The 25,829-nt window shown below is 40.1% G+C and overlaps 1 protein-coding gene across 1 annotated transcript; it reads right to left on the bottom strand.

The window, feature by feature from the left end:
* Window positions 1–4,178: 4,178 nt before the first annotated feature.
* Window positions 4,179–24,657, bottom strand: LOC310691552 (vomeronasal type-2 receptor 26-like; the record flags this gene model as incomplete). The annotated part of the gene is made up of 9 exons (XM_083471414.1): window positions 4,179–5,077; window positions 5,642–5,768; window positions 7,466–7,693; window positions 8,697–9,497; window positions 10,167–10,458; window positions 11,130–11,233; window positions 22,414–22,662; window positions 23,696–23,987; window positions 24,440–24,657. 9 exons carry the CDS (start codon window positions 24,655–24,657, stop codon window positions 4,179–4,181), a joined length of 3,210 nt encoding a protein of 1,069 aa, XP_083327540.1.
* Between the last annotated feature and the right edge of the window lie 1,172 nt (window positions 24,658–25,829).

Below are 25,829 nucleotides of genomic sequence, written 5' to 3' on the forward strand. Positions count from 1 at the left end.
CATTGGTACAATTTTTCCATATAAACAAAAATCTCCCTAGTAATTTTACTTCTTTTGAGATGGAAGTAATTTCATCCAATTGGCCTTTTATCCTGAAATCTGGACTGAAATCTGGAAAAAAATTAAGTACTGACTGCACTGATTTAACCTTGCTGATGGTTTCTGATTCCTAAGTCTAGCCGTGATCGCTGGACGTTATATATTTTTATCAGGTTTCTCCAACCTTGTATCTTTTAGATGTTTTCGACTACAATTCACATCATTCAAAGCCTGTGATGGAATTGTGATCCAAAACAGTTCAAGAGCACGAGGCTTAAAGGCTCAATTATTGTACTCTTCATAGACTTCCTCATTTGCTTGGATAGTGTACTGTGCAAGTTCATGAGGTGGTTAGACAAGGGGGAACTTTAATTATAGTTATTTTGATAATTAATGGGAAGATAGTCACTTGTGTATGTTTGTTAACAGAAGTTTTCATTTTCTCTTGGCTGCATGAGATTTTGAACAAGAAGAAAAATAATACTGGAAATGCAACCCTTTGGTCTCAAAAGAGGGATGAAATTAACATGTTTGATCATAGCACTGGCCTCTTGAAATTCTTACCTGGAAGGAAGAAAACTAATGAGAGGGGGAGCCCTCCTTTACTTACATTATGTTCAATGTTCACATGAAAGGAAAAAAATTGCATTAGTTGGTTTCCTTGTCTTGCCAACGGATGGGGGAAATGCACCAAATTTTATGCTGGGGAAGCTAAAATGAGGCATGGGCAATATCTTTGCCAACACGGAAAGACATTTCTAATTCGTTGGCAGTGCTCAATATAGCCTTTTGTTATTATGGCGTCTCACTTTCCTTATCTCATTTTCTCACATCTTTCCGTGCCAAAATTTAAACAGTTGTGCCAGGAATACATTATTATTTTTCCCTTTTATTTTCTTTGTGCTTAACAAATGGAAGTATAGTATAATATAATATAATATAATATAATATAATAATATAATATAATATAATATAATATAATATAATATAATATAATATAATATAATATAATATAATATAATATAATATAATATAATATAATATAATATAATATAATATAATGGCTGACATGCTTATTCAATCTCTAAGTGGTGTGGGATTCCTAGGTCTTCATGTGCTCAGCCAGGCTTTGTGTTTCCTTTTGGAATGAGGCACAGCAGAGACTGTGGCGTTTTTAGGATATGTGGTTTATTTGCACATATATACAACCTGAGCCAACAATGGAGGAGTTCACAGCATTAACACCCCTTAAAGGTCTAGTTTTTCTTATAGTTTAGCCTTGGATTCAAACAGACATCAAACATTGCTCAGTGCGTCTTTCTCTTGCTTGCTGCTTTATTTCTAGGTCACACCACTCCAAACTCTCAACTCTAAACCCGGGCTTTGTCTTTCCAACCAGTTGAGGGAGGGGCCCCAACCATTTCCTCTCCCACATAGAGCCCCCTTTCCTTTGTTCTCCCAATGGCCCATCACCCAGGCAGTCACCTCAACACAGGAAGGTAGCCTGGCTTATATTTTAACACTTGCTGAATCCAGGGGTTAGAAGGATCTGACATGCAGCCTACTTTCCCCTTGTTCCAGCCCAAATTCATAACTGTATATAAAGTGATATAATACGAAAACCCAAAATACACAACAGCAAAAATGAGAAATAGAAGAATATGAGTTGTCCATGTACGATGAGTGATTTTATATCATTAGAAAGAGTAATGTTTGAAGGTAGCAGATTCTTGTATAGAAATTTAATTTCATTAGATATATTACAATGTGACCCCAACACTCTCCAAGAGGGATCCTACTTTCATACATGAAGGTATCTCCAACTCACTTGGGATGTCTTTTCCTAATGGGCTCCCAGATCTTTCTCTGTCTCTCATTGATAACTGCTGCTCAGTTCCTTTTCCAGCTTCATCAGCACATTTGATCAGCAAGTTTGGTCTCATACAATGACACCACCCTCTAAATTTTTCATTTAGACAATGTGACAGTGTGATGGATGTACAAAAATTACTGGGCTATAAACTGTAGTAAAGGGATACTCTTGTGCATTCTTCAAGACTTCCATCTAATTAAGAAATCCCGATTGTTCCATTCAGGTTTGAAAAAATAATGTATTCCAGATATACCAATATGGAAGGGAGGGAGGGAGGGAGAGGATTCTCAGTTAATAGCAAGAAGATTTCCGGCTATGCTATTATCCTGATGCTCAGGAAGTTTTGGGAGATTCATGTACATATAATTGACCATGAACCTCTAAAATATATACGTATGTGAGGTGGATCTGTTTTGTGCGTCAGACCTATGCTGCCCTGAAAATGTGCCTAAACAGTTCTAACCCCTAGAAATTCAAAACACAGACCATCTAAAAAGCAAACTTTTATTACAGTTGGGGGTGGGTAAATGAGGTTTTAGCCACTATGTTATAATAAATGGAATGCAATACTTTCATGGGTGCATTTTAATTCTAATATTCTAATACATTCATACTCCTTAATATGAAGAGATAAGAGTTTTTTCAAAGTGGAAAAGAAAGTGGTGAAACATAACCCTTAGTTACAGAGGCTCCTATGATGTGAACCACTCCTGGGGAACCCCAGGGAATCACTAGGAGGGAGCCCCTCTTCCTGCCCATTGCCACCAAGGATCCAGCCCAATGCACCTTCTCAGTGCTAATTTTCTATAAACAGAATTGCCGGTGCTCAGCATGAATGCCTCCCATGTTCTCTTATAATGGCAATTGTGCCCACCCGAGAGGTGCTGAAACTGAGTTCTGGTGAGTTTTGCCTGATAAAAAGCCCACCCTCTTCTTTCACTTGCGTTAGGATCTTGCCAACTTACCACCAAGCCTAGCACATCAGGAACCAACCTACAAGGCCTTTATATGTCCCTCCCAGACCAAGTCATTGCCAGTTGCAATTACATGTACAGGGGTGAGCATTTTGCATGTTCCTGATGGACCTGTGACTGCCGATACATGCATCATTTTTGGTCCTGAAAAGATGTGGAACAGGGGCAGAACAAGCTTAGGTTAGTCCACTGATTAATGTAATGACCCAGAAAACAACCTCCACACAGATGGAGAATTGCTGGTACTACATCTGACCTGTACACATTTATTATTTCACCTTTAAACAACGTTTGAAAATGCAGCAACACAGAAGCATTTATGCAGACTCTGGCTACAGAAAGGCAAGCAACCTGAAGATTCAAACAAACAACAGCAAGAATGTTTTGAAGCCAGCTGGGATGGGGGGGGGGAAACAACCCCAAAAAGCTTCCCATTCTTCCCCCACCCTTCTTCAGGCATTTCTCCAGCTTTATCTTTTGTTTCTTCTCTTTTTATTATTATTTGCTTTTTGAACATATTGCAAAGAAGCAGATATTATTGGACTAAAGACCAGTGAAATCCAGCCAAACCCAGAGTGGAATCTGAAATAACTACATTTTGGGTGTTTGGTATATTTATTTTCCTTTAAATTAGCTGGTTATTTATTTTGCTCTTTCCCTTTTTTAATATGGTCATGGAAATTGTCTACCTCTCCTGCTAAGGGCAGATGGTTATAATACGTTTTCCTAAATGATAACTTTAATAATTATAAGTTTTTCTTCCAACTTAAAGTGGTGTCTTGAGTCTTCCTTGGTGTTTGTGTGATGGCAAAATATTTTTAACCAGAATAATTGTCAGATTTACAGTTTTGAAGAAAGCAAGGGGAAAGAAAAAAGATAGGGCAGGTCCTTTATAAACCTTTTAGTACTCAGTGCTTATATTTTGTGACTGTTTCTATGTTCAGTTTTTAAAGGATTTCTACAGACCTATCCTAAGAAATCTCCACTGGAGTGGAGCAGGATGTACATTAACACAGCCACATGCAGAAAAATAAAATGGGATTAGACAGGGTAAGATCATCAATCTCTAGTGGGGAAAAGTTGCAGGAAAGAGCATCAGAGCAGAATTGTACAGTGCTGAGGCCTAAGAATAACAAATGCAGACTTCACAGTGAGCAGAGGAAAAGATACAGTGGATCTGGAATAGCTGAATATGGGAGATTGAGGAGGTTTCTGGGTGCTTCTTTTCAAGGATACATACAAATCCCTGAACTAGATATTATAGCCAATGACACAGACCTTTGATTTCTTCATCATTTTCTTCTTAATAGGTGTTCCCTATTGTTCAGCTCAGGCTTCAGCAAAATAATGTAACATTTGGGAGAAAAGACGCAACCCAACAAGCCAGCACTGGAGGCTAAGATAGAGAAGATCTCCACAGCCACCATGTATTTCCCCTTTGTGCTCATGTAGGAAGGGACAAAGGATAACCAAACACTGCAAAAGACCAACATGCTGAAAGTGATGAACTTGGCTTCGTTGAAACTGTCAGGTAATTTCCGGGCAAGGAAAGCCACAGTGAAACTGACCACAGCTAGGAAGCCCATGTAGCCCAAGACACAGTAAAAGAAGGTCACCGTCCCCTCATTGCACTCCAGTACAATTTCTTCAGCTACTGACTTCATGTCAGCATTAGGGAATGGAGGAGAGATCACCAGCCATACAGTGCAAATGAGTGCTTGGAGTAGGGAGCAGGAGAGGACAATAGAGTTTGCCAGTCCCTTCCCCACCCACTTCCTCATCCTGGATCCTGGTTTTGTGGCCATGAAAGCCAGAACCACAGTGATGGTTTTTGCCAGCACACAAGAAACAGCCACTGAGAAGATGATGCCAAAAGCAGTTTGTCGGAGGAGACACGTCACCTTGTCAGGATATCCGATGAACAATAATGCAGAAAGGAAGCAAAGCAAGAGGGAGATGAGCAGAGTGTAGGTGAGGTCACGGTTGTTGGCTTTCACAACGGGAGTGTCCCTGTGCTTCACAAATATTTCAAGTACTAGTGCTGTAATGAAAGCAAAGGAAAGAGCAGAACAGGCTAAGCTGATGCCCAGAGGTTCTTCAAAAGACAAGAATGTTGTATGCTTAGGAATACATATAGTCTTATTTTTGCTTGGATACTTTTCATCTTCACATTCATAGCAGTCATTCATGTCTGGTGAAGGAAAAACATGGTTCTTAATCCCAAAAATATGACCAACATGCGTCTATTTTTTTTTTTCAACATTTGGACCATTTTTTTAAACAATTAAAGTATAATCTTTTGAATACATTATTAAAATGATTTAAAAAGGGATTTTAAAAGGGTCCAAGGCTTAAACCAGTTTAAGAAGCATCACGTTCACCTCCGCCTGCTTAATCTTTGTTTATTATATCATATCAAGCAGATATGATGGCATATTTCCAGCTCTTATAGAAACCTCCTGGCTCATCTGAAAATCCACTTTATCCTAATCCTGTTCAATGTGGTGGATCTTGCTATAGGATTCTTCCTTAATAACAACATTCAACATCCACAATCACAAATTCTCTCTCCCTCTCTCTCTCTCTCTCTCTCTCTCTCTCTCTCACACACACACACACTTTCATTATGTCCCTCTTCAGCAAGGTTTCTCAATATTTCCTGAACTGTCAAAGGAATCTTGGTGAATGCATGATTACATATGCATGTTCTCGATTAGAGGCAACAGGTTTTAAATATATACAATAAATTTCTTACCCTTCTGATCTGAAATCTTCCCTTCTGGACATGGGATGCAATCGTAGCAGCAAAATGCTTCCCCCTCCTTTACTTTCTTGTAAAAACCAGGGCAGCAGCTCTCAGTGCATACAGAGTCAGGCTTTGTCTAATACACAAATGAAAGAGAGAGATGTATTTACAAAGTGGACTCAAAGTCCACTCAAATTTGAGCTCTTCAACTTGCAAAAGAACAACAGCGATTCACCTAATAGGTTGTTTCCATTCCATTATGACTCATTTTCTGACATTTCCCATTGACTCAATGTGCAAACTCTAATAAATTGTTATTTTTGCCGTTTCTGTTGTGGATAGTAATATTTTTAATATCCTGTATAGTCAGGGCTTGGACTAGGTATGCACACCTCTTTCTGTCAGAGTGACATTAAGGGGTTGTGGTGGTGTCCCTTAATGCAAATTAAGCCTCAAAGTTATGCACCTGCTATTTTAAAACCTTGAAGCACGGCATGTTTCATCTACCTTGTGAGGTCATTTATAAAAGCATCCACAGTTTAGAAAGTGCTGAACATTGACATATGGATCCTTTTTTAAAACTGAAATATTTATACATGCCAGCCATAGATAGGTTTCTTTCTAATTTTGGTGAAAACCACTGATGCACTTTAATCATGCTTGTCAAGAATGACACACTTTCAATGGTTGACAAACATCAGAGTGGTTAAAACATTAATATTTCACTTTTTAAATAATTATTTATGAATTTTGAAAAATGAAAAATTGAACAACATGTTTAATGTTTTCCTTGCCCACTAAAGCAAAACCTATTTAAAAAAATATTTTGTTTAAAGTTCAGCCCGTGTGGTTTGATCCAATGTGTTTTTGTGTAATCTGCATTATATCATCCAACATCCTTGACTTGGGCCTTTTAGCAAAGCCATAATAGAGAGCCACTGCTTTATATCCAGCAGGTGATGGCAGTTAAATCTCCACTGAGCTATTCATTTGTGGGTTTAATATCCTCATCTAAGGTGGAGCATTCAGATGTCCTGGAGTATGATTCTTAGTGACTGTCAGGGTGTACCAAGTTACAGAGGGGGTAAGGACTTCCTTGTTGATGACATAGTACAGAATATTTTAAACACTGAAGACCTTACTTTGCTCTTTACTTCTGCCTAGGAATATAACAGCCAGAGGCTATAGGGATTAGGCTTTTGTTATGGGGCTTATGTAAAATTTGATGTCATTTCATGTTTCTTCCTTGTCAAAGTATTCTCATAAATTTGGGATAGAGGCACAGATGTGTGGCAGACCAAGTATTCCAGATACTATCTAGGTTGGCCCATTGAGTGTAATTTCAATTTACATTGTTATATGCCACACCAGTCTCCAAGTAGTGAGAAAATCTGTGGTGGTTTACCCAGGAGTTTGATTTTCTTTTAATGATTGCCGGAGACCACAGTCTTGAGTATATATGACTTTATTTAAACATTTAAACATATGGCTATATTTAAAATAGTTCAGCAAGCTCCCCTTTCTGTGTTCTCCCCTCACTGATGCAGAATCCCATGACTGGAAGGGGAACCAGGGTTTCATCCAGACTGATATTGCAAACTTTTAACAGTATATTCAATACCATTAAAATCTATTTAGAATTCGTTTCTTCAAGTTGTCAATTTATATATTCACTTTCAGTGAAACAAGAACCACTATACAGGCTGTGCATTCAGCTTATAACATTAATTCATAGCTTATGCTACCTTAACCCATTTTTTAAAAGGCTGAACACCGCACAATGAAAATATGTTTGTATGTTATGTTCACAAATGGCTGATGTTCGCATCCTACCTGGTTAAACCAATGGTGCCATTTGATGGCTCCCTCATTGATGGTCAAAGCTTGCTGTGGAGGAGCCAGGGAATCCACCCCTCCTACCTTCACTCTCTGAAAGGATTGGTTGGAGGAAAGAATCCAATTGGTAATATCAAATCCAGCTAGTATCTCCCCATTCCGGTCGAAGGAAATCTTATCCCCAGCACTGTTGTTAAATGAGATACCCCTCAAAAAATGGTGGAGCTGGATTGAAAAAGAAAGAGAAAGTATAGAAAAGGTTTCAATTCAGCAAAAGATGATCATGATGTTCACTTTCGTGTCAGGATTCCAAATATAAACCTTGAAGGAAAGCATATTTTTTAAATGTGTGTGTGTGTGTGTGTGTGTGTGTGATTTAGGGACGTGGGTGGCACTGTGGGTTAAACTACAGAGCCTAGGGCTTGCCTATCAGAAGTTCGGCGGTTCGAATCCCCACGACGGGGTGAGCTCCTGTTGCTCAGTCCCTGCTCCTGCCAACCTAGCATTTGAAAGCACATCAAAGTGCAAGTAGATAAATAGGTACCTCTCCAGGTTATATCACTTTGCTCTCTATAGACTCTATATGCTTTGGTATGTGATATATTATTCCTTTTATATGCCAACTTCAGAGGTAAATGGGGAATCAGCCTCATGCTGATCTAAGAGGTTGATATGAATAGTTGAAGCAACAGGTTGAAGAAGGAATGGTGATAAAGGGAAAGTCTAGAAGTTGGCTAAATCATGCTTGGATAGAATTCATTCATTTTGTTCTCTTTCAGTATTTCTACTTTAAGTTCCAACAGTTTAAAAGAAGACATTTAAAAGGTTTAAAATTAGAAGTAAAAGGCAATGAGATTAAAATACGAGAATACTCACGTGCCTTGTGTAAACAAAAATATTTTAAGCAGGTGCCTAAATGAATACAGTGAAGGTGTCTGTCTGATGTCAATAGGCAGGGATGTCTAGTAGGTTGAAATTGAAGCTGGAAAAGCAAATGGAGAACCCATTTGGCTCTATTTGCATTTCGAGAGACATAAAGCAACTATCTCATGGCCAAAGGGCAGTGAATTGAAGAAGTGGTTTGGCGGCACATGGGGAAGATTTCAAGAGCATTGCCGCACCCACATTGGTGCCCCAAGCTGTGGTTGCATAGGGAAAATGACAGTTAGCAATTGTATAAAACCAAAGGCTTTTGAACCTCTTTGAGGAAGGGTGTTCAGCCCATTACCTGCCACAGCGGTTGTTTGTCAAACTTCATTCTTCCATTGATCATTACTCGTCTGTGTTTGCCTCGGGATGAAGACATGGCATGTAAAGCATGGGCCACAGCATAGACAGCATTGTAGATGTTGTAGCTGTGGCTGGTCATGCTCATTTCAAAGAAAGGACCAGGAAGATTCTCCAGCTTCTCTTGCCCAGTGCAAATATCCCCCTTCACACTGCCAACCACTCGATTTGGAAATACACAGCCAAATGCCTGTTGCCAGAAGTCCAAAATGAAGCCATCTCCTTTTGGGTTGGAAGGGTTTTTGCTCTTGACAAATTGATGAAATCCTGGCGAATCATTTGAGTGTGTTGTGAATGAGAGAACCCCATGGAGTATTTCTGTATCCCAAGTCCGTTGATAAACAAAAGAAGTGAGCTCCGCCTGGGCTGTCATAATCCATACTTTACCTTTTGGCGTATTTGAACTTTGTTCCAGTTCTGATAGGTAAGGCAACCATCTAAAAAATGCCAGAGTATATGATTCTCCATAAACCAAAACTACATTGGCTTTGCTATCATTTATTTTGTCATGTATTTTTGCCCCCAGTTTAAACATATCATTAATTTCAGTGACATAAGTAAATTTGTGACTTCTTTCTATGAAGGCGAAACAGATGCCACTCTGGGAAAATAGTGGAACCACAGTTTGCACAAATCTTTCTGCATTCTCATCATAGAAAGTAAGGATCCCAATCCATATCCACCTGAAATGCAGTAGCAAAGACAGGATCCCCTTATACTGGTGGGCTTCCTTGGGCACCATCTGGTAGAAGAAAAGGCCTGGGGTTTTATCATTCATCACTGGAGCAGAGCCATATATCAGCTAAACATAGTTGTGGTAGGAGGAGAAAGAAACAGAAGCAACAATAACTTTTAAATATTAAATTTGGGTATTACAAGCATCACTGTGGCAATTTCCATTTGGACCTTCCAATCCTTGCCATTTGGCCTGTGCATGCTATTTTTGCTAAGTCAAGTGATTCTTACATGCCAATCATCTGTTATCATCCTCCATCATGGGCTCAGATCGTATATACAGTGGTACCTCAGGTTAAGAACTTAATCGTTCTTGAGGTCCGTTGTTAACCTGAAACTGTTCTTAACCTGAGGTACCACTTTAGCCAATGGGGCCTCCCGCTGCCACCGCCGCACAATTTCTGTACTCATCTTAAAGCAAAGTTCTTATCCCGAGCTACTATTTCTGGGTTAGCAGTGTCTGTAACCTGAAGCGTCTGCAACCCAATGTCCCACTGTATCAGGAACTGGCTAGGCCAAAAGGTACACCAGAAGCAATAACTTATATGCTAACCATACTTCATTTCTTAGTTTGGATCTGCCATTTGCAGATTATTTGAAACGTGCACATTTTATTATCCAAATCTATCTGAATATGCCTAGTTTCCATGACACGCCAGAGGGATATATATTTCACCTGTGGAACCTTATAGATATCCAAGATTGTTGCCACATGAAGAGAAGTTTGGGAGTCCAGTCCCCCAATGATGGCTATCAAGTTTTTCTTGATGTCACAGATGTAGTTGGGGACAAATGTTTCCAGTGTGGATATGAGCAACATTGTGGCATGAGAGGTCCATTTGGCATTGAAATAGCTGTCATAGATGCGGAAGCCTAAAGTGACATTGGGTAAGAGCTGAGGGTTTTCGTTGATCTCCTTCACTGCAAACTGCAAGGCCAGGATGTGTTGGTAATTCTTTGGCACCACACTAAAAAAGTTTCATTTTCCATCAGAAGGGCATGTAACACTTTGTAAATTTATCATAACTCTGTTCTTCATCATCCTCATTAGTATTATTCATTACTGTGTTCATTTAATTATTACTTCTTTTTTGCAGGGGAGGAAACTCTTGAACAGTTATCACTGCAAATGATCCTCCTCCTTGCCTACAAGGTTGAAAAGGGAAGAAGGGGGAAATTCTATGGGAGGGGAGCGCAGACTTTAAAATGCCCCCGATGTACATTTTTATTGCTGGCTTCATAATCTGTGTAGAAATCCTGTACTTATTTCACTCTCCTGGGCCCTGAAGCAGTACTGATGCAGATATTTCCACAACAATGTTACATGATACCTAAATATTTAATTCAATGGGGAAAGTGGCAACATTTCTTTCAAACTAGCGGAGACCCTCCTGACCACATTTCTTCCACCTGACATCTCCTTTGACCCAAACAGTAGTTCTGCCTCTAGGACAAGGGTGGAGAACTGTGGCCCTCCAGATGCTGTTGTCCAACAATTTCCATTATTATTGATGGAACTGATGGAGTCCAATGACCACTGCAGGGCCACAGTTTAGTCACACTTCCTCTAAAACTGATCACTCACTGCAGTGTCCAAAGAAGGAATTAAAATGCAGAAATGAAATTACCCAGGTCTTACTTTAGCTCTTCATGCAATGTTGGTAGGGGTTTTTCGGTGAAGGCTATTGAAATGGAGATGACGATGCTGTGAGAGGCTATGCCACCAATGATGAGGTCTCCTTCCTGATGATATTGATGAAGTGGAATGTATGGATCATGGACATGACATTTAACAATGGGAGATTTGCTTATTGCATGAGGAAGTAGAATCAGCAGCAAGAAGAACAATGCCACCATCTTTGGAACAATTTCCCATACACACTAAAATTCCTCTAGCACTATTACAGCTTTTGAAACTGAAGTAGTTTAACTTGTTGGCCTTTTAGTCTGATGATAGGTATAAAATCCTGACTATGAAAACTGGGGGGGGGGGGGGGGATAGAGATGGTGCTGATGGATCCTTGCTTGTTTCTGGTTCCCACATCTAGCTGTGATTACTGGGGGTAATCTCTCTCTCTCTCTCTCTCTCTCTCTCTCTCTCTCTCCCTTCTCCAACCTAGTATCCCTCAGATGTTTTGGGCTACAGTTCACAGCATTTAAAACAGGTGATGGGGTTGTGATCCAGAATAGTCCAAGGGCACCAGTCTTTTAAAGGCTAAATTATAGTACCTTTCACAGACTTTTTCATTTGTTTTGATAGTGTACTGTGCAAGTCCAGGAAATGATTTGACAAGTAGGAACATTAATTATAGTTCTTTTGATAATTAATGGGAAGATAGTCACTTGTGTTTCTTTTTTAAAAAAACAACAACACTTCATGAGATTTTGATTTACAATGATAAACAATCAGAAAAACCCCCACTGGAAATACAACCCTTTGGTCTCTTAGGGATGAAATGAACATGTTTGATCATAGCACTAGCCTCTTGAAATTCTGACCTGGAAAGAAGAAAAGTACGGAGAGTTGGAGCCTTCGACTACTTACATTGCATTCAAAGTTCACATGAAAGAACAATGGCATTAGTTGGTGTCCTTGTCTTGTCCATTGCCACCAAGGATGCAGTCCTTGTCTTGCTAATGGATGGGGGGAAAGCACCAGCTTTTTTGCTGGAGAAACTAAAATGAGACATGGGAAATGTCTCTGCCAACATGGAAACGCATTTCTAATTTGTTGGCAGGGGTCAATATTATCTCTTGTTATTCTTGCATCTACCTTTCCTTATCTCATTTTGTCACTACTTTCTTCTCCAAAATGTAAAAAATTGTGCCAGAAATAGGTTATTATATTTCCCCTTCCCTTCTTTGTGCTCTACAAATGGGAATATAATTTAAGGGCAGACATACTTATTCTTGCACTTCACCCCAATCTCTAAGTAGTTTGTGATTCCCGGTGCTTCAGGTGCTCACCCACACTTTGTGTATCCTTTGGACTGAGGCACAGCAGAGATTCTGGCGTTTTTAGAATATATGGTTTATTTACGCATATAGATATATATATATATGAGAATGAGATCTAAGCCTATGATGGAGGGGTTCACAGCATTAACACCCCTAAAGAGTCTCATTTTTCTCTTAGCTGTACCCTTGGATTAAAAAAAGACATCAAACATTGCTCTATGACTCTTTCTGATTTATTTCTAGGTCACATTACTGCAAACTCCCAACTCTAAACCCGGGCTTGGTCTTTCCAACCAACTGAGGGAGGGGCCCCAACCATTTCCTGTCTCACATAGAGCCCCTTTTCCTTTGTTCTCCTAATGGCCCATCACCCAGGCAATCACCTCAACACAGGAAGGTAGCCTGGCTTATATTTTAACACTTGCTCAATCCTGGGGTTAGAAGGTTCTGACATGCAGCCTACTTCTCCTATCCAAGCCCAAATTCATAAGAGTATATAAAATGATATAATGTTAAAAGCTAAATTGCAAGTCAGCAAGAAGAAGTAGCAGCAGCAGAATATGGGTAATTCATGCATGATGAATGATTTTATACCATTAGAAAGAGTAATATTTGAAGGTAGCAGATCCCTGTATAAGAATTTTGTTTCATTAGATGTTTCATAATGTGACTCCAAAGCTTTCCAAAAGAGATTCTGCTACCATGCATGAAGGTGTAAATTTGGAGTTCATTTGAAATTTGACCTTCTACATCAAATGGATGCACTGGAATTCTCTTTCCCTATCTCTAACTTACTTGAGGTGTCTCTTCCTAATTGGCTCCCCAGATCTTTCTCTGTTTCTCATTGGTAACTTTGTGCTCAATTCCTTGTCATGCTGTTCCAGCTTGATCAGCAAATTTGATCAGCTACTTTGGTCTTATACAATGAACCCACCCTTTCCTCATCACATCCATGACAATGTGATGGATGGACACAAATTCCCAGCCTGTACACTGAAGAAAACAAATACTCTTGTGCTTTTTTTCAAGTCCTCCTTCTAATTAATAGATCCCTCTCATTCAGTTCTGGTCTCAACAAAATAATGTAGTCCAAATGTACCAATATGGAAGTGGGGGGGAGGAGATTTCTGGCCATTCTATTTTCCATATATGCAGGAAGTGTTGGGAGATGAATGTACACATAATCTACCCCTAAACCTCTATAAACTTGCACATATGAGAAGTGGATCTGTTTTGTGAGTTAAGACACATGCTGCCCTGAAAATGTGCCTAAACAGTTCTAAACCCAGAAATTCACAACACAGACAATAAAAGCTAACTTTTATTACACTTGGGTGCCGGGAAATGAGGTTTCAGCCCCTATTATAAATCAATGCAATGCAATACTTTCATGCGTGCATTTCAATTCCAATATTCTAATTCATTCCTACTCCTTAATCTCAGTATGAACCACTTCTGGGGAACCCCATGGGATCATTAGGAGGGGCCCCTCTTCTTGTCCATTGCCACCAAGGATGCAGCCAGCCCAGTGCTCCTTCTCTGTGCTATATTTTTTAGAAACTCAACATGAATGCCTTCCTTGTTTTCTTATAATGGCAATGGCACCCATGTGAGAGGTGCCAGAACTGAGTTTTGGTGAGTTCTGTCTGAAGAAAAGTCCAGCCTCTTCTCTCACTGTGGTAAGTTGGTATCATTCTCTTTTGTGGTATGTTGATATCCTGCCAACTTACCACCAAGCCTAGGACATCAGCAACCAACCCACGAGGCCTGCATGTCGGTCTAAGTTATTATCAGTTGCAATTACATGTACAGGCGGTGAGCATTTTGCATGCGCCCAATGGATGTGTGACTGCTGATGCACATGCCATTTTTGGCCCCAGAAGGGGGTGGAATAGGGGTGGAACAGGTTTATGTGAGACCGCTGATTCGTGTAATGACAGCCTCCACACAAACGGAGAGTTGCTGGGCTGTACACATTTTTTATTTCACACCTAAAGAATGGAGATACTGCAACTTCTTCCTCCACCACCAACTGAGAGCAGGAGGATTTAATTATGCCAAGTGCTTCTATCAAACACACAAGTCTGAAAATCCCAGCAGCACAGAAGCATTCATCCAGGCTCTGACTACAGAGAAGCAAGCAATCTGAAGATTCAAACAAGCAACACTAAGAATGTTTTGAAGCCAGCTGGCATTGGGCGGCGGGGGGACCCCAAAAGGCTTCCCATTCTGCCCTCCTTGCTCATGCAATTCTCCAGCTTTATCTTTTGTTTTTCTTTTTTAATTTTTATTTACGTTTGGAGGATATTGTCAAGAAGCAGATATAATTGTTGGGCTAAAAACCAGTGATATCCTGCCAACCCAAAATGATTGGAATCTTAAATAACTACATTTTGGGTGCTTGGCATATTTCTCTCCCTTTAAATTAGTTGGTAATTTATTTAGCTCTTTCCCTTTCTTTAATGTGGTCATGGTAATTGTCTATCTCTGCTGCTAAGGGCAAATGGCTATAACAAGTTGCCCCATAAGTTATATTTCATGTATAAAAACATTTTCCCTGACTTAAAGTGGTGTCATGAGTCTTCCTTGGTGCGGGTGTGATGGCAAAGCAATGTTACTCAGATTAACTGTCAGATTTACAGTTTTGAAGAAAGCAGGTGGGGAAAAAGATATGTGTTGAAACAGTGCAAGTAGTGGAGATTTTCAGGTAATAGACATCTGCACAGACTACCTGATCTGGGGGTGCAATCTGGGGCCTTGAACTGGGCTGGCTGAGGGAAACAACTGCCCTGCCTTGCATCAATTTGGGCGTAGGCTAATATTTAACTGATGTTTTAAACATTCTAATTAAAGTTGGGAGCAGGCAGGGAAAGGAGAGACGCCATCTCCTTCCCACTTTCCAGCTGACAGCAGAGAAGGGTTAAATCCTGTGGGGTGGAGGCCTGAAAAGGATTCTGGGTGCTTCTTTTCAGGGATAAATAGAAATGGCTTTGCTAGATATTATGGACAATGACACAGACATTTGATTTCTTCATCATTTTCTTCTTATTAGGTGATCCCTATTGTTCAGCTCAGGCCTCAGCAAAATAATGTAACATTTTGGGGAAAAGATGCAACCCAACAAGCCACCACTGGAGGCTAAGATAGAGAAGATCTCCACAGCCACCATGTATTTCCCCTTTGTGCTCATGTAGGTAGGAACAAAGGATAACCAAACACTGCAAAAGACCAACATGCTGAAAGTGATGAACTTGGCTTCGTTGAAACTGTCAGGTAATTTCCGGGCAAGGAAAGCCACAGTGAAACTGACCACAGCTAGGAAGCCCATGTAGCCCAAGACACAGTAAAAGAAGGTCACCGTCCCCTCATTACACTCCAGTACAATTTCTTCAGCCACTGATTTCATGTCAGCATTAGGGAATGGAGGAGAGATCACCAGCCATACAGTGCAAATGAGTGCTTGGATAAGGGAGCAGGAAAGGACAATAGAGTTTGCCAGTCCTTTCCCCACCCACTTCCTCATTCTGGATCCTGGTTTTGTGGCCATGAAAGCCAGAACCACAGTGATGGTTTTTGCCAGCACACAAGAAACAGCCACTGAGAAGATGATGCCAAAAGCAGTTTGTCGAAGGAGACACGTCACGTTGTCAGGATATCCGATGAACAGTAATGAGGAAAGGAAGCTAAGCAAGAGGGAGATGAGTAGAGCGTAGGTGAGGTCCCGGTTGTTGGCTTTCACAACGGGAGTGTCCCTGTGCTTCACAAATATTTCCAGTACCAGTGCTGTAATGAAAGCAAAGGAAAGAGCAGAACAGGCTAAGCTGAGGCCCAGAGGTTCTTCAAAGGACAAGAAAGTTGCATGCTTAGGAATACATATAGTCTTATTTGTGTTTGGATACTTTCCATCTTCACATTCATAGCAGTCATTCATGTCTGAGAAAGAAAAACATGGTTTTTAATCCCAAAAATATGACCAGCATGCAACTACTCTTCCTCTATTTTTTTATTTCAACATTTGGACCAGTTTTTAAATTGAAGTATGATAATTTGAATACATAATAAAAGTGATTTAAAAAGCATACAAGGAGTTCCAAACAATAGAGACTGAAAATGATGGAACCATGCCCTTCTCACCTATCTGATTTAGAATACTGATTGAGGCAAAAAGCAAAAGGGAGGGCCACAAAGACCCTTCCTGATCTGCAGCCAGAAGCCAACTCAAATTAACCTGTCACTAGTTGCTCACACTTACTTCCTCCTTCATTAAGTAGTGATTGTGTAATTCAGACTTTGCAAATTTCTACATTTGATAACCAATTCAACACCTTTCAACTGTTTTCTGGATTTAAGTATTTCATACTTCTCCAAACCTTATTCCCCAAAGTTTAAGGGCATCAAAATACCTGTTTAAATATGTTACCAGAAAACAAGTGCACATTGAAATATTATTTGTAAGGAAAAAATATATATGTCTAAACACATTTTAAGAGAAAACGCAGGATTAAGTATGTAATAAATCAAATGAATTATGGGCAAAAATATGTGAAAGTAACAGGAATTCAGCCAACTGTATCCAAAGTGTCAAAACAGATTTCAAGGACTGCTGTAGAAGATGATTTCAGAAATAAGGACAAATACTATGCCAAGATGATGGTGAAATGCAATCCTGGCATAAATTAAGACAGCATAAAGTGCACTAGATGCTAAATCCATTCAGGAGGAGGGCTGCCACTGCTTGAGCTGGCTAAAGAGTGTCAGAGAGTAAACAAGCTTTTTAAATAGGGTTACACCACCCTTAAGGGACGCGGGTGGCGCTGTGGGTTAAACCACAGAGCCTAGGACTTGCCGATCAGAAGATCAGCAGTTCAAATCCCCGTGACGGGGTGAGCTCCCGTTGCTCGGTCCATGCTCCTGCCAACCTAGCAGTTCGAATGCACATCAAAGTGCAAGTAGATAAATACCATATTTTTCGCTCTATAACACGCACCTGACCATAACACGCACGTAGTTTTTAGAGGAAGAAAATCTGTAGGCATGCCACCCGTAGGCATTTCCTCCATAACACGCACAGACATTTCTCCTTACTTTCTAGGAGGAAAAAAGTGAATGTTATGGTGCAAAAAATATGGTAGGTATCGCTCCGGCGGGAAGGTAAACGGCATTTCCGTGTGCTGCTCTGGTTCGCCAGAAGCGGCTTAGTCATGCTGGCCACATGACCCGGAAGCTGTATGCCAGCTCCCTCGGCCAATAAAGCGAGATGAGCGCCGCAACCCCAGAGTCGGTCACGACTGGACCTAATGGTCAGGGGTCCCTTTACCTTTTCCTTTCTACACCACCCTTTTATTTAGCTTAATTTAGGCTGGATTTCCAGATCATGTGACCAAGCTGAATAGCCTTCATGCATTGTACCCCACCCTGGTCTCAACCCTGATATGATGGCATATTTCCAGCTGTTACAAAAACTTCCTGGCTCATCTGAAAATCCACTTTATACTAATCCTATTCAACCTGGTGGATCTTGCTATAGGATTCTTCCTTAATAACAGCATTCAGCATCTACAATCACAAATTATTACACAATCACATACACTTTCACTAGGTCCTTCTTCAGCTAGATTTCTCAATATTTTTATAAGCTGTAAAAAGGAACCTTGGTGAATATATGATTTCATATGCATGTTCTTGATTAGAGGCAACAAACTATAAATATATACAGTAAATTTCTTACCCTCCTGGTCCGAAATCTTCCCTTCTGGACATGGGATGCAATCATAGCAGCAAAATGCTTCCCCTTCCTTCACTTTCCTGCAAAAACCAGGGCGGCAGCTCTCAGTACATACAGAATTAGGCTGTGTCTAAAACACAAATGAAAGAGAGATTTATAAAATAAGTGGACTCAAAGAAAAGCTAACAAGGGAAGTTGAGCTCTTACCTCTTTTATTCAAATATTTATACCTGCAGGCCATAGTTTTATCTAGGAATATAGCAACCAGAGGTTATGGGGATTAGGCTTTTCTTATGTGGCTTATGTAAAAGTCGATGTCACATCATTTTCTTCCTTGTTAAAGCATAGTCATAAATTTGGGATACAGGCACAGATGTGTGGCAGCCCAGATATTTCAAATACTATCTAGGTTGGCCCTTTGGGTGTAATTTGTATTTATATTGTTATATGCCACACCAGTCTCCAAGAAGTGAGAAAATATGGGGTGGTTTTCCCAGGAATTTGATTTTCTTTTAAGGAAGGCCAGTGGAGAACAAAGTCTTTAGTATACATGGCTTTTATTAAACAGTTAAACATATAGCTTTATTGTTCTGCAAGCTTCCCTTTATGTGCTCTCCTCTCACTGATGCAAGATCCTAGGATGGGATAGGGAACCAGGGTTTCATCGACTGATCCTCCAAACTCATAACAATATATTCAATATTGTCAAAATCTATTTAGAATTCACTTCTTCAAGTTGTCAATTTATATATTTACTTTCAGTGAAACAAGAACCAGTATACAGGCTGTGCATTCAGCTTATAACATTAATTCTTAGCTTATGCTACCTTTAATCCATTTTTTAAAAGGCTGAACACTGCGCAACGAAAATATGTTTGCATGTTATGTTCACAAATGGCTGATGTTCGCATCCTACCTGGTTAAACCAATGGTGCCATTTTATGGCTCCCTCATTGATGGTCAAGGCTTGCTGTGGAGGAGCCAGGGAATCCACCCCTCCTACCTTTACTCTGTGAAAGGATTGGTTTGAGAAAACAATCCAATTGGTAATATCAAATCCAGCTAGCATCTCCCCATTCTGGTCCAAGGAAATCTTATCCCCAGCGCTGTTGTTAAATGAGATACCCCTCAGAAAATGATGGAGCTTGATAGAAAGAGAAAGTATAGATAAGGCTTCACTTCAGCAAAGGACAATCATGATATTTAATATCATGGCAGGTTTCCCAATATCCACCTTGGAGGAAAGCAGTTTTCTTTTCATATATATATATATATATATATATGATGTAAACAAAGCTTTATTCACATTCTGAAGTTCATTTCAAATTAAAGACTTTGAAGTTCTCCAGAAGCAAATGCACACAATGCAATAAGAAACTGTGGGAGATCTGTTCATTTTGTTGTCTAAAATATGTAACCTTGCTCTCTATATGCTATGCTATGTGATATATTATTCCATTTATATGCCAGTTTCAGAGGTAAATGGGGAATCAGCCCCATGCTCATCTAAGAGGTTGGTATGAATAGTTGAAGCAACAGGTTGAAGAAGGAATAGTGATAAAGGCAAAATCTAGAAGTTTGCTATATCATGCTTGGATAGAATTCATTTTCTTTTTGTTCTCTTTCAGTATTTCTACTTTAAGTTCAAACAGTTAAAAAGAAGAAATCTAAAACATTTAAATAACAGTAAAAGGAAAGGAGATTAAAGTACATCAATACCCATTTGTCTAGGTATGCATGCCGGAAAAAGCACCCGTTTTAAGCAGGTGCCTAAATGAATACAGTGAAGGTGTCTGTCTGATGTCAATAGGCAGGGAAGTCCAGTAGGCTGAATTTGAACGTAGAAAAGCATGTGGAGAAGTTCCCATTTAGCTTTATATGCATTTCAAGATAGATAAAGCAACCATCTCATGGCCAAAGGGCAGTGAATAGAGGAAGTGGTTTGGAGGTACCTGGGGAAGATTTCAAGAGCATTGCTGCACCCACATTGTTGATCCCTGCTGTGGTTGCATAGGAAAGGTATAAAACCGGACTTCCAGGTTAGCGCCATCGGCAAATGGCGGAGTTCCTCCAACTGGAGGAACTGGCTCCGTGGAAACTGGGTCTTCCCGCTGCGGCGAAGGTGGGGACCCGCTAGAAATCCCAGGCGGAGGAAGCCTAGGAATGTGGGGTTCGGCAGGGCACCCATTTTGGAGCTCCAGAGTGAAGTGGTGTGAGCGGTGCGGTGCTGCGAACCGATTGCTACTTTCACGGAGTGAAGCCGCACAGCCATTGCCGGAGAGCGCTGACTTTTTCCTGTGGACAATTGGATTTAAAACAAGTACCCGTGAGTAGAAACGGAAAATTGGATCAAGAAATATCTTAATTTGGCACCGAAGCAGGAAGGTTCAAAACAGGAAGTCCGCCTTCCGCTTTTTGTACATAGACTGAAGCAAAAACCTTGTAAGCTAAAGTCTGGAAAGTCGTTTAAAAAGTTTAAATTTCCTTCATTTATAATTACAGAAACCCCCTTGGAAGCAGGAGAAAGGGGGGGGGGGCTTTGTTTAACGCCTGCAGGAGAGGGAGTGAAGAAAGATAAGTTTCCACCGTCTCTAACCTGGGAACGGGGTGTCAGAGACAGAAATTCTTGGAGAGGTTCATTGACTGTGAATGGGATATTTTGACAGATAGCTAAAGAAGAGAAATAAATTGATTTCAATGTTGCCTTCTGCATTCTAAAGAAACAAAATACCTGAAAAATGAAAGTAATTTTCCTTTGTTGGACTTGCCTTAAAAAAAATGGATACAAATAGAAATTGTCTCCTCTAGAGGGAGCTTGCTAAATTGTTGCTGCGTCTACTTGAGGACTCTACAGCTGTCAGATTAAGATCATGGGACCAGTCCTTTTTGACCTTGACTAAATATGAGCTGGGAGGAAGTTTTGGTGCTTGCTTTATGCAAGACAAGTGCCTTACTGGAACAGATGCATGAGAAGATGGATTTGATGAATGAGAAAATGGATTTGATGACTGTTGTGGTTAATAACTGTGGACAAACAAACATATTGATACAGAAACTATTCAGGGACCAACTCAGGAACCTGTACTGATTGGGCAAGTGCAGAAGATAATGGAGGAGGTTGCGGTTGCACCTCAAATAATACAAATGGAGAGACCCGAGGCCCTACAGGAGTATAAGCCACTGTCTTTGAAGATTGAAGTTGGAGTCGGCCAGGGGGAGTCTGGAGCTGAGGAGATTCTTAACTTTGGAGAGACCTCGAAATATGTTTTTAAATATTTTTTGGACTACATTGATGATTGTGGGGAGTGGGACTCTGGGGAATGGGCTGGTTGGATGAAGGGAGATGAAGATAATTTTGGGTTGGAATCCCCAGAGACCTACTCCCCAACTAGAAAGGAAAGAAACTAAGAAAGAGACCAACAAAAGACAAGGAAAAGTGCATGTATAAACAAGAAGAAGAAGATCTGCAGAAGGGACATGGAAGAGACTTAAGGGCCTCGGACATTAGATTACCAGGTTGATGGACTAGATGGAATGGACAGTAAGGACTGACACGACCCGAGACCAGGAAGAAGAGACGTTGGATGAAGATTGGAAGAAAATTTATAAAGAATTTTTTTTCCCCCTAGGGAATTAGCCTAAAATTAATGAACATTAGGGAAAATGTTGGAATGAAACTATATGACTCTAGTAGAAAAGCTATCAGGAGTTATGTATAATCGAGTATTAAGCGTTAAGCTCTAAAGTATTTATTGGTAAGATAAGGTTAAATAACTTAAGGTAATTTGAATAACAGAATATGGGGAAAGGGTGGAAAGGATTTGTTGAGTTAATTAATAGGTTAAATTGTCAAGATAAATTATTTTGTAAAAATTGAGAAAGATGGAAAGAATTTGCTGAAATAATCAATCAAACTAGAATACAAAAAGGGAGGTGTGAGGAGGTCAATGAAACAAGCAAATGGAAGTTAAAGATATGTAATATGGGATTTGTGTCTTTTTTCCCTTCTTTTTATATCTTTTTGCTGTATTGTTGCATTGGTTTTTATGTGTTGTTATTTTTCCTTGTTTCCCCCTATGTATTGTAGTGTTGTTTTTAATTTTTTTCTTTCTTTTCTGTAATTTTGAAATTATTAATAAATATTTTTTTTAAAAAAAGGAAAGGTATAAAACCAAAGTCAGCTAATGCATAAAATCAAAGGCTTTTAAAACTCTTTCATCAAGGGTATTCAACCCATTACCTGACACAGATTTTGATTCTGAAACTTCATTCCTCCACTGATCATTACTGGTCTGTGTTTGCCTCGGGATGAAGACATGGCATGTAAAGCATGGGCCACAACATAGACAGCATTGTAAATATTGTAGCTGTGGGTGGTCATGCTCATTTCAAAGAAAGGACCAGGAAGATTCTCCAGCTTTTCTTGTCCAGTGCAAACATCCCCCTTCACACTGCCAACAACTTGATTTGCAAATACACAGCCAAATGCCTGTTGCCAGAAGTCCAAAATGAAGCCATCTCCTTTTGGGCTGGAAGGGGTTTTGCTCTGGACAAATGGATGAAATCCTGGTGGATCATTTGAGTGAGTTGTGAATGAGAGAACCCCATGCAGTATTTCTGTATCCCAAGTCCGTTGATAAACAAAAGAAGTGAGCTCCACCTGGGCTGTCATAATCCACACTTTACCTTTTGGGGTATTTGAACTTTGTTCCAGTTCTGATAGGTAAGGCAACCATCTAAAAAATGCCAGACCATAAGATTCTCCATAAACCAAAACTACATTGGCTTTGCTATCATTTATTTTGTCATGTATTTTTGCCCCCAGTTTAAACATATCATTAATTTCAGTGATATAAGTAGGTTTGTGACTTCTTTCTATGAAGGCGAAACAGATGCCACTCTGGGAAAAAAGTGGAACCACAGTTTGCACAAATCTTTCTGCATTTTCATCATAGAAAGTCAGGATCCCAATCCATATCCACCGGAAATGCAGAAGCAAAGACAGGATCCCCTTATACTGGTGGGCTTCCTTGGGCACCATCTGGTAGAAGACAAGGCCTGGGGTTTTATAATTCATCACTGGAGCAGGGCCATATATCAGCTAAACATAGTTGTGGTAGGAGGAGAATGAGACAGAAGCAACCATAACTTTTAAATATTAGTTGTAGATTGATTATTTTAAATATTAGATTTGTGTATTACAAGCATCATTGGGGCAATTTCCATTTGGGCCTTCCAGTCCTTGCCATTTGGACTGCCCATGCTATTTTTGTTTAACCAAGCAACACTCACCTGCCAGTCAGCTGTTATCATATATCAGGCATTGGCTAGGCCTGAAGGAAAATATCAAGCAATAACTTATGTGCTAAAAATACTTTATTTCTTAGCTTGGATCTACCAATAGAAGGGCCCATCTGATTATTTGAAATGTGCACATTTATTAATCAAAATCTACCTGGATGTTCCCATAATTTGACACACACACACACACACACACACACACACACACACACATATCTCACCTGTGGAACCTTATAGATATCCAAGATTGTTGCCACGTGAAGAGAAGTTTGGGAGTCCAGTCCCCCAATGATGGCTATCAGGTTTTTCTTGATGTCACAGATGTAGTTGGGGACAAATGTTTCCAGTGTGGATATGAGCAACATTGTGGCATGAGAGGTCCATTTGGCATTGAAATAGCTGTCATAGATGCGGAAACCTAAAGTGACATTGGGTAAGAGCTGAGGGTTTTCGTTGATCTCCTTCACTGCAAATTCTAAAGCAAGGATGTGCTGGTAATTCTTAGGCACCACACTGAAAAGAGAGTTTTACAACTCAGTTCCACCTCATCCTCATTAGTATTATTTATTACTGGAATTACTTAACTTTTTTTTTTTTACAGGGGAGGAAACTCTTGAGCAGATATCACTACAAGAAATCCTCCTATTTGCTCATAAGGGATGTAGGGAAAAATTCTATGGGAGGGGAGTGCAGACTTTAAAATGTCCCTGATATACCGGCACATTTTACATTTCTCCCACATCACATCTCTTTTGACCCAAGCAATAGTTCTGCCTCTAGGACACGGGTGGAGAGATGTTGCTCTACTACAATGTCTATTATTATTGCTGGACATTGCTGGCTGGAACTGATGGAGTCCAACAACCAGTGCAGGACCACAGTTTAGTCACCCTTCTTCTAAATCTCATCACTCCTGTGTCGAAATAAGCAATCAAAATGCAGAAACGAAATTATCCAGTTCTTACTTTAGCTCTTCCAGCAATGTTGGTGGGGGTTTTTCGGTGAAGGCTATTGAAATGGAGACGATGATGCTGTGAGAGGCTATGCCACCAATGATGAGGTCTCCTTCCTGATGATACCGATGAAGTGGATTGTATGGATCATGGACATGGCATTTAACAATGGCAGGTTTGCATATTGCATGAGGAAGTAGAATCAGCAGCAAGACCATTAATGCCACCATCCTTGGTACAATTCCCCTCTATAAACTAAGATCCCCCTAGTACTGTTACAGCTTATGAGACTGAAGTAGTCTGACCTAGTTGGCCTTTTAGTCTGCTCATATATCTGAAATCCAGAATGTGAAAACTGGGGTGGGGTGGGGGAGGGATAGTGATGACACTGATGGATCTTTGCTGGTTTCTGATTCCCACCTCTAGCTGTGATTTCTGGAGGTAATATATTTTCATTAGCCTCCTCCAACATTTTATCCCTCAGATGTTTTCGGCTACGATTCACCGCATTCTAAGCTGGCTGCAGGTGCTGGGGTTGTAATCCCAAACAGTCCAAGGGCACCAGTTTTTAAAGGCTCAATTATAGTACCTTTCACAGACTTTCTCATAAGCTTTGATAGTGTACTGTGCAATACCATGAGGTGCTTTGACAAGTGGGAACTTTAATTACAGTTCTTTTGATAATTAATGGGAAGATAGTCACTTGTGTGTCTTTCTTAACAGAAGTTTTTATTTCCTCTTAGCTGCATGGAAAGAAGAAACCTAGGGAGAGGAGGAGCTTTCAGTTACTTACATTGCATTCAAAGTTTACATGAATGAACAACAATTGCATTAGTTGGTCTCCATGTCTTGCCAACAGATGGCACCAGCTTTTATGCAGGAGAAACTAAAATCAGACATGGGTAATGTCTCTGCCAGCACGAAAAGACATTTCTAGTTCATTGGCAGTGCTCAATATTACCTCTTTTTATTCTGGTGTCTCTTTTTTCTGAACTCATTTTGTCACTATTTTCTTTGCCAAAATGTAAACGTTGTGCCAGAAATAGGTTATTATATTTCCCCTTCCCTTTCTTTGTGCTTACAAATGGGAATATAATTTAAGGACAGATATATTTATTCTTGTACTCCACCCCAATCTCTAAGTGGTGTTAGATTCCCAGGTCTTCAGGCGCTCAGCCAGGCTTTGTGTTTCATTTTGGAATTAGGCACAGCAGAGACTGTCGCGCTTTTAGTATATATGGTTTATTTACACATACAGTGGTACCTCGGGTTACAGATGCTCCAGGTTACAGACGCTTCAGAGTACAGACTCCGCTAACCCATAAACAGTACCTTGGGTTAAGAACTTTGCTTCAGGATGAGAACAGAAACCATGTGCCGGCGCAGCGGCAGCGGGAGGCCC

Source organism: Podarcis liolepis (genome assembly GCF_965112155.1).
Source record: "Podarcis liolepis genome assembly, chromosome: 13".
Taxonomy (NCBI): Eukaryota; Metazoa; Chordata; class Lepidosauria; order Squamata; family Lacertidae; genus Podarcis; species Podarcis liolepis.